At 36.0% G+C, this 9,516-nt stretch overlaps 1 protein-coding gene across 1 annotated transcript; it reads right to left on the bottom strand.

Annotated features, from left to right (window-relative positions):
• Nucleotides 1-1,354: 1,354 nt before the first annotated feature.
• Nucleotides 1,355-2,299, bottom strand: LOC124958889 (olfactory receptor 481). The gene has a single exon (XM_047517439.1). It carries the CDS (start codon nt 2,291-2,293, stop codon nt 1,355-1,357), a length of 939 nt encoding a protein of 312 aa, XP_047373395.1. The 5' UTR covers nt 2,294-2,299.
• Between the last annotated feature and the right edge of the window lie 7,217 nt (nt 2,300-9,516).

Here is a 9,516-nt window from a genome sequence, read left to right as displayed (position 1 = left end):
GGGTCACCCAAGGAACCATCAGGGGGTGGTGAGAAAGGAACCATCAGGGAGGTGTGGCCAGCAAGGTGAAGAGGACCGCTGAAAACAGTCTGCGAAAAACTTCAACCAGTAGCATGCAGATTCCCACCGTGACACTAAGAACGCTCTTCTGAAACTAGACTGAAATCATGCTTTGAGTGCTCTCTCGTTGCCAAGAGCTTTGTCTGTGCTATCTTTAGCCTCAGAAGTTTTGCACTGGGGAGGATTATAGACCCATAAAGATGCAAATATCAGGTATGAATGGGGAAAGAGGACCACTGACTTTTAGACTGAAGAAGAGGTGATTTCCCTTGATCTGGTCACTGAAGAACCCAGGAATGGGAGGCCTGCTTGTAAAATGATGCCTTCATACTATCTCAGGATTCATTCAACATTATCGCTATGCTAATAATAAAAAATTCATTAATTTAATATGAATCAGAAATTATTGCAGAAGTAATACAGGAGTCAGGGAATCAATTTAGAGACAATTGCCATAACCAGACTAGATCTTGAACACTTTTGCAAAGGGCGGTAGTCCAGTGACACTGGACACCCCTGAGAGATACAGAAGTACATGACAAATATCATTTTTTCCTTGAACCATAATTTTTGACATTTCCTGTTGTTCAAGAAAGTCTCACTGTCCCATTTTTTCTACTCCAAAGAAATGTCTGCTTCCAAATTTCTATTCTAGTATTTACCTATGAAGACTTCAGTTAAAAATAAACCTCAGCTGAAATTTATTTAGTGTTTTCTGTGTTACATGAATTTGTTCTCATAATGACCAAAGAGCAGAATCATGATTTTTTGCTCTGGCTTAAATAAAAGGGAAATAAATAGAATTTTTTTTCTGAGACACCAGCATCACTGTTCCCCAAAATGTAAATATCCATTGCCTCTGACTAGGGAGGGCCTTAAAGGAAATGACTTGAACTGCCTGATTTGTCAATGTTACCAATTATTACACATCTACTGGACATTTCTTTCCCAAATGTTATTTTACAAGATAAAATTTTAAAGAAATTTGATCTTTGAAGTATGTCTCTATTTCAATAGGACTCCGTAATTGGTAAATAGGGAGATTTTAAGTTAGCAACTATTTTCTGACGTATTCTTACCTTGTAAAATCCATAATTCATTTGACTGCAGCAGTTGTCCAAGTAAATGACACATTTAACTTCATAAGTGGAAATAACCATTGACTTTCTATTTGGACAGGAGCAGTTCAGGAACATTAGGTGATTAAATTAATGATAAATATCATTCAATTAACAAGCACAAATGTCCCCCAAATCATTGATTTTGTTATTTATGGCTTTATATATGATTTAATTCAAGAAAACCAATGTGTTCTTGCCATCAGTTTTCTCATGGCCTCTTTTACCTCCTTGTTCCTCAGACTGTAGATGAGAGGGTTCAACATGGGGATCACCACCGTGTAGATCACAGAGGCCACTTTGACCTGATCAGCTGAATAACTTGACTTGGGCATTACATACACAAACAAAACCGTCCCATAAAACAGAGTGACTGCGGTGAGGTGAGAGGTGCAGGTAGAGAAAGCCTTGTTCCTTCCCTCGGTGGAGCGCATCTTCATGATGGAGTGGAGGATGTATATGTAGGACACAATTATGGTGAACAATGTGCTTATCAGGACGGAAGCAGAAGAGATGGCAGGAGAAATCTCAGCAATATAAACATGGCCACAAGAAAGCTTCAGGAGTGGGAAGAGATCACAGAAAAAGTGGTTGATTTTGTTTGGGCCACAGAAGGACAGGTTCAGCAAACAGCCTGTAAATGACGATGCATTCATGCATCCACCCAGGTAGGATGCCCCCAGGAGGAGGAAGCAGACCATCGGGGACATCTGGGTGGAGTAGAGCAGGGGAGAACAGATAGCTACATATCGATCATAGGCCATGGTGGCCAGCAGAAAGCACTCTGTAGTCCCAAAAGTGACATCGGAGCCCAGCTGGGCTATGCAGCCAGTGAGAGGGATAGTAGTTTTTTCTCTTAAGAAACTGATGAGCATGATTGGAGTAACTGACGTGGAATATCCAATGTCCACAAAGGCCAAATGACTGAGGAAGAGGTACATTGGGGTGTGAAGCTGCGGGCTGCTTCGGATTAAGAGGATTATGCTGATATTTCCCACTATGGTCACTATATAAACTGCTAGGAAAACCACAAAGAGGATGGCACATACTGTGCGATTGTCTGTTAATCCCAAAATAATGAACTCTGTCACTGCTGTGTTGTTTTCAGTATCCATCTATCCACTTAATGGTGCCTATCGAGACCAGAACCAGAGAAGATTAAACAGGCTGAAATGACCCCAAGATTAATGTATACACCTAAATATGACCTTGTAGTTAAATTTTAAAAATGACAAACTTTGTTTTACTTATAGAATACTTTGTGCACACAAATTTTCTTTTCAAATTCTATGAAATATTTAAATTGAAAACTCAATTAGAATCTAGCTATTAGATTCTTACTTGTGCACCATAGAGCAAGTCTAATCCCTGTGTGCATAAGAAATATATAAATGGACGTTTACAACATTGATTGTAATAACATCACTATAAACAACTTAAATGTTCATGGGAAGGCCAGCTCCTGGTTTTTCCATTGCCATCCCAAATGTACCTCTGCCCCGTGTTCTCTATTTAGTAAATGCTGTCTCTATTTATACAGCTTACTGGGCCAATAAAGGTAGAATTGATTTGGACATCTCTTTCTTTCTAACTTTCTCATTTTCCGGGAATAATAATGATACCCTTAATTATAATAATTGATACCAAGAGCTGGCTGGTGTCCATATTCAAGATGAAAAGAATTTTCATTATCTTTATGAGATATTTCACAAAGTGTCCCAGGATTTATCTTCCTTATTACACCATTTTACGCTTAAGGATTGTGTGAAGCAATAAGAAGTCTATGTAACATTAGGGACTAGTATTAAATAAGTGAATACTTGGCGACTTGCATTAGGTAAGTTTCAGTTTTGCCAGTTCCAATAAGCAAGGGTATGGAGATAAGAAGTGAGGGTACTTGATACAAGTGAGAGCATTAGGGAGGTCAGGATGTTGGAGCTAGCTAGGAAAGTGAGAAAATTACACTGAAAGAAAGATTCATTAGCATTTCAGAATAATGGTCTCTGTTAAAAATACAGCACATGAGTCAAAACAGGGGAGAATGCTAGTCACATTTATCCTTTTCCAAGAGTCTAAAGACTAACATATTCTTTAGAATAATTTGTTTTTCTTTCAAGAACCCCTAGTTGAAGAATAATTTTTAAAAACGCATATGTATCTATCAGCAACCATGCTTTTAGCCAGAGATTCTGTCAAATTGTATCCAGCATCACATAGGATTATGTGTCAGAATTCTCAGATTCTTTTTTATCTAGACAAAGGCTCAAACCAGAAATATATTTTTAAGAAGAAAATAGGTGTATTAAAGATACAAATATTTTCAAAGTTGGATATGGTGCCAGTATGAAAGACAAAGTGATGTGTGGAAATGTCATGGATTTTGGAGCTATGAAAACCCAGCATCAGTTTCCAGCTCTGCGTCTTACAGTACAGGGAATCATAAGAAAATTATGAGAATTTCTTGATTTTCTGTTTTCTTATCTGTAAAAAAGGAGATACATACCTCTTATGATTCTTGTGTTAATTTATATGATGTAGATAAAATACCAAGCACTGTTTGCAGAGTAGAAGAATAACAAATAGGTTCTCGATTTCTAACAGTTTCCTTGAAATAATTAATTTGTTATTTCTGGAACATACAGGAGAATCAAATATTTCTATGTTGTTAAAAAAAAAAAGGTATAAACTAGTTAAGCACCTACTGAAACAGTGAGAATAGGCTCCAAGGAATTGTTGCTGTTCAGCAAAGCCATATATAAGTGTAGTTTTGGTCATTTGGGATATGGCCCCAAATTATTTACTTCACTTGAAGTTACAAATTAATTACTGCACTTGTTTGGAAAATTACACAGACAATCCACTGGGAGAGAGAATTACATGTACTCACCTACTGAGACAGAGAACTAAAATGTGCATATGATTGTGTAAAGTCTGAGTGAAACATTTTCTAAATACTCAGGGGTTTCATTTACTTTTAATTAAATGATATGAAAAAAGAAATTACAGCATTTTACTATAATTTAAGTTGATTTTTAGATCAAAATGACTAATAGGCTTGCAGCAGTTTGTGGCACTGCCGAATTTGGTCATATTCAGTGACCCAGGTATGCATGTCACCTACATTTAGAGATAATTTGGGTTTGCCAGAGGAGTTTAGTATACAAACATGCATCCAATAGAGTTGTAATATTATTTTCATACAAGTCACATAAACTTCAAAAATAATCTATTTCCACATTTTTTTGTAGTAGGGATTTAACCCAAGGATGCTTTACCATTGAGCTACATCCTTAGTCCTTTTTATTTTTGGTTTTGAGACAGGGTCTCACTATGTTCCTTAGGGCCTCAATAAATTGCTGGCCTTGAACTTGCAATTCTCCTTTCTGACTCCTGAGTCATTGGAATTACAGGCATGTGCCACCACATCCAGTTATTTCCCATATCTTATAGATTTGTCCTAGACAGGATGTCTCTTTCTCTCTCTCTCTCTCTCCTCTCTGTTGCCTACTCTGATCCACTATTGTGTGTGTGTTTTTAATAGAGCAGTGAAGCTTACACTAACATTTTTTGTGACTCTGACATATACAGCTACTGCATTGCCTGTTAGCTTGTCATGGTCACAGTTAGCTTGTGGTATTCTTTAGCAGTGGCTACATAGCACAACATTCCCTAGGTTAAAAGGTTCTTTTTATCCTGAGCTTGGAGAGCCCATAGGTAATTCTCCTTTGGAAAAAAGCTAAACCTGATGATCTACATTAGGAGGATCTAGCAGCTCAAACACTTCAACTTCAACAAATGTTGTGAGGTTCATTTAGGTTTTAAGAAAGCATGACTGTTACCAATACACTGGCAGAAGATCCCAGGTCCAGGTTCTTGGCCTCTCCAACAAAGAACTGAGCCAGACACCAGAGGTTAGCAAGCCAAGAAGAGGGTTTTTGAAAGCCAAAGTACAATCTGGGAGTATATTAGGAGTGGGCCAAGCTATAAAGTAGCTCAAGGTCCCATCAACGCAGTGGAGCTTGCTTTTAATGGTACATGGTAGTTCTCCCCTTCTCCCGTGGGTGGGTTTGTTGATTGACTCCTTGATTGACTGCTGAACCAGATGTAATTTCTTTTCTAAAACAATAAGTTTCTCCCTTCTCCCCCAGAAAATGCATACAAGGGGAGCAAATTGCAATGCTAAAAATATGTTAACAAGCAACAAGTTATCTTTAGGTCAGTCCCTTGAACTGTTGCCTATGCCCAAGATGGAGACTGGGGACTTTCCTTTAGGGGCTTGAATTCCTCCTTATGGTTGTCTAACTTCTTCCCTTTAATTGCACAATGACCCAGTTTCTTCTCACAGGAGGTGCTTCAGGTGGAATGTCAGGTGTCCCTTCTCCCTTTTCTGTCCCTCCCCCATGTTTTATCTCCTACCTAACATGACTGTGGCTGATGAGTGACACAAATAGGTGGCCAATGATTTCATAAAAACATCCCAGGTCACATCGGGAGAATTAAAGTTCTTTCATCCCTGTCTTTCCTCTAACATTTTGTTCACAACACTTGACTAGTACTCCTTGTAGTTGAAAATCTTCCTCTTTCCCTTGTGTAAAGATCCAGTGTCTATGACTATTTTTGTATCCATATTTAATGATCCAGTGCTAGAAATACAGGAGGCACAAAATAGACATTTGTTGAATTGATGTTAAATCAATCAATTAAGAAACCCTTCAAATCCTTTATGCATCATTCTATGCTATGCCCAATTAAAATAGCAACTCTCGAATCTCTATCTTTACTCACAAGTCAGGTGTAGCTCTGTGGTAGAGCATGTGACTAAATTTATCTGTCTTGCTTAAGTCAAAGTTTGTGCCTATGGACTAGTAATTCCCCATCTCCCAGCCCTCAGGTACTGGACCCACAATTCTACTCTTTGAGTCTGTGAATTAGACTATTTTAGATACTTTATTTAAGCGGAATCTTACAGCATCTGTCCTTTTGTGACTGGTTTATTTCATTTTGCATAATGTCTTAAAAGACATTGAAGTTGCATATTGTAGAATTTCCTTTTCTTTAAAGTTGAACAAAATTCCACTCTAGGCATATGCCACATTTTCTTTATCCATTCATCTGTTGATGGGCGTTTAGTCAGTTTTCACATCTTAGCTATTTTGAACAGTGCTGCAATGAACATGGATGTGCTGATATCTCTTTGAAGTACTGATTTCAGTTTTTTTGTACTAATACTCAGAAGACATGTTTCTGGATCATGTGGTATTTTTATTCTTAATTTTTAAAGGAATCCTCATACAGTATTCCTTGGGGGACTGTACCACTTTGCATTCCTACCAACAGTGTACAAGGACTCTAAATACCCCACATCCATGAAAACACTTGTCTTTTTTTTTTTTAATAATAGCTATTCGTGTAAGCATGAGACAATATCTAATTTTGGTTTTGATTTACATTTAAGTGATAACAAGTGACATTGAGCATCTTTTATTATCCAGTGGCTATCTATATGTCTTCTTTGGAAGAATATTTGATTTCTTTAGTTCATTTTTTAATTAGGTTATTTGTTTGTTTGCTATTGAGTTAAAAGCGTTCCTCATAATAAGGTTTGGAAATTAAACCCTTATCAGATACATGATATGCAAATATTTTCCTCTTTTCATAGGATGCCTTTTCACTCTGATGATTATTTTCTTGGCTGAGCAGGAGCTTTTTAGTGTGACACAGTCCTTTTGTCTATTTTTGCTTCTTATGCCTGTGCTTTGGGTTCATTTCCAAGAAATCATTGCCCAGAGCAATGTCATGAAGCTGTCCCCCTATGTTTTGTTTTAGGAATTTCATAGTTTTCAGTATTACATTAAGTCTTTTTCCATTTCGAGTTTACTTTTGATCACTATGTCTGTCTTTATGCCAGTATTATACTGTTTTAATTACTGTAAAAGTAGTTTGAATGTATGATGCTTCAGCTTTGTTCCTTTTTCTCAAGATTGCTTTGGCTATTTGGTGTTTTTTTATGGTTCCGTATGAATTTTAGGATTTTAGGATTTTTCCATTTATGTCAAGAATATAATTGGGATTTTGACAGGGATTGTCTTGATTCTACAAATCACTTTGGGTAGTGTGAACATTTTAATAATATTGTCTTCCAATCCATGAAGATAGATGCCTTTCCATTTGTTTATGTTTCCTACCATTTCATTCATCAATGTTTTGCAGGTGATATGGAACAGATCTTTTCTTTCCTTAATTAAGTTTATTCCTATGGATTTTACTCTTTTTGACTATTTTAGAAGTAGGGCTATTTTCTTAATTCCTTTTCAAATAGTCCATTGTTAGTGTATAGAAAAGCAGCTGATTTTTGTTTTTGATCTTGCAACTTTATTGAATTCATTTATTGGTTCTAACAACTTTGTGGATGAATCTTCATTGTCTTTTGACTGGGAATTTTTGTCCATTTATGTTTACGGTAATTATTGATAGGCAAGGACTTACTAGTGCCATTTTGTTAATTATTTTCTGACTCTTTCATGGTTATGTCGTCCATCTTTTCCTCTTTTACTGTCTTCCTTTGTGATTTGTTGATTTTTTTGTAGTAATTTGCTTTGATTCCTTTCTCTTTCGTATATCTTCATAGGTGGTTTCTTTGTTTTATCATGAAGTTTACATAAAATAAAGCTGCCTATTTTAGGCTGATAATCTTAATTACATAGAAAACTCTATACTTGCCGGATATGATGGCACATGCCTGTAATCCCAATGATTCAGGAGGCTGAGGCAGGAGGGCAGTATGTTTGAGGCCAGCCTGGGCAACTTAATGAGACTCTGTCTCAAAATAAAAATTAGAAAGGGTTGAGGATGTAGCTCTTTGGTAGAGTACCACCAGATTTAGTTCCCAGTGCCATATTATTGATATCACTCCCCTTCTTTTCCATTCTTATCAGAAAGAAGAATGCATGTGGGACATTAATATATACATTTACAATTTTGTCCAGGGTCTTCTGTCAAATATAATCTTAGATTAGTAGGAGGAGGATATGTATCTTCCCAATCTTCAGTGAGGAAAAAAAATGGGACAAAGGACCACTTGAAAAGTTAGATTGGAGTTGGGAGAGGAAGGTTGAAAGTAAATGGTTGCCAAGAGTTATTACTAGGGAAATTAAAATGGTAGAGAAAAGGCATAGTAGTATAAATACAGTGCAGTGCAAAATAGATTTTAAAGAAAAAAATTGTTAAAAAGGAAGAGGCTAAATCCCTAACTAGCAGGGTATTATATAATAAAAAATTTTTGAAATGATAAAATTATGGAAATGGAGAACATATTAGATGTTCCTAGAAGTTAAGGAGAAGATGAGGAATGAAGGAAAGTCACTGTGTCATAAACGGTAACTTGGGTGATCCTTGTGGTGATACAAATATTCTTCATCTTGACGATATCATTGTCAATATACTGGTTGGGATATTGCATGATAGTTTGACAAGATGCTATTACTGGGTAAAAGGAATATAGGATCTCTGCATTGGTTTTATTTCCTACAATTGTATGTGAATCTCCAATACTTTCAAGATAAAGAGTTCAATTAAAAAACAAACGGGAACCATCAAGAAATACAAAAATTTCATAAGCACTTATTTTTTTCTAGAAAAATTTCTATTTTGAATTGAAATTGTGTCTAGGACACTGTACCTTTGCTTACCTTTGTGAGTTCCAGTATAATTAGAATGGTTTTTAGCAACTCTTCAGAATTTTTCATCTAAAAAATCCAATGCACACAAAAATTGATTTATATTAGACAATACATTTATATTGGAATGTGCATCTGCAATTTTCACCATCCTAATGGATTTTCACAAACTAATAATTGCACTCAAGAGACTATGTCCCCAAAGACCTCATTTATCATAAATATGGCCTTACTTTACATTGATAATTCTTAGTGAGTTGTTCTTATTGTTGAGGTACTTACATCTACAGGTAACCGTGTTCCTTTTCTATTGATACAGGATTTTTTTTTTCTCATTTATATATTAGATGTTAAGATTTGGTCATTTTAAAGTATTATTTTTTCTTCATCCCCATATTTCTATTATCAGTGCTAGTTATTACTACAAATATCATTTTATGAAGTATAAGAATCCTGTGAGGTATTTAAAAAAAAAAGTAATCATGGGTATTGAATAGTTTATATAAATTGTGTAAGATTCCACAGATTGCCGGTGACAAAACTGGAGCCAGATCCCAAGCCTTTATGTCTCCCAAGCTCATGGCATTCCTGCCCAACATGTTGCTTCTGTTCATAATAACATTAAAATAAACTCTGACAGGTATTTTCCTTAAAAGCTTAAA

The sequence above is a fragment of the Sciurus carolinensis genome, chromosome 11 (genome assembly GCF_902686445.1).
Source record: "Sciurus carolinensis chromosome 11, mSciCar1.2, whole genome shotgun sequence".
Lineage (NCBI taxonomy): Eukaryota > Metazoa > Chordata > Mammalia > Rodentia > Sciuridae > Sciurus > Sciurus carolinensis.
Note: the sequence above shows the minus strand (reverse complement) of the source record. Positions and strands in the feature narration are given on the sequence as shown.

Excerpts from the sequence above, each read along its gene's own strand:
- LOC124958889 (XM_047517439.1), bottom strand. The coding sequence starts at position 2,293 with ATGGATACTGAAAACAACACAGCAGTGACAGAGTTCATTATTTTGGGA.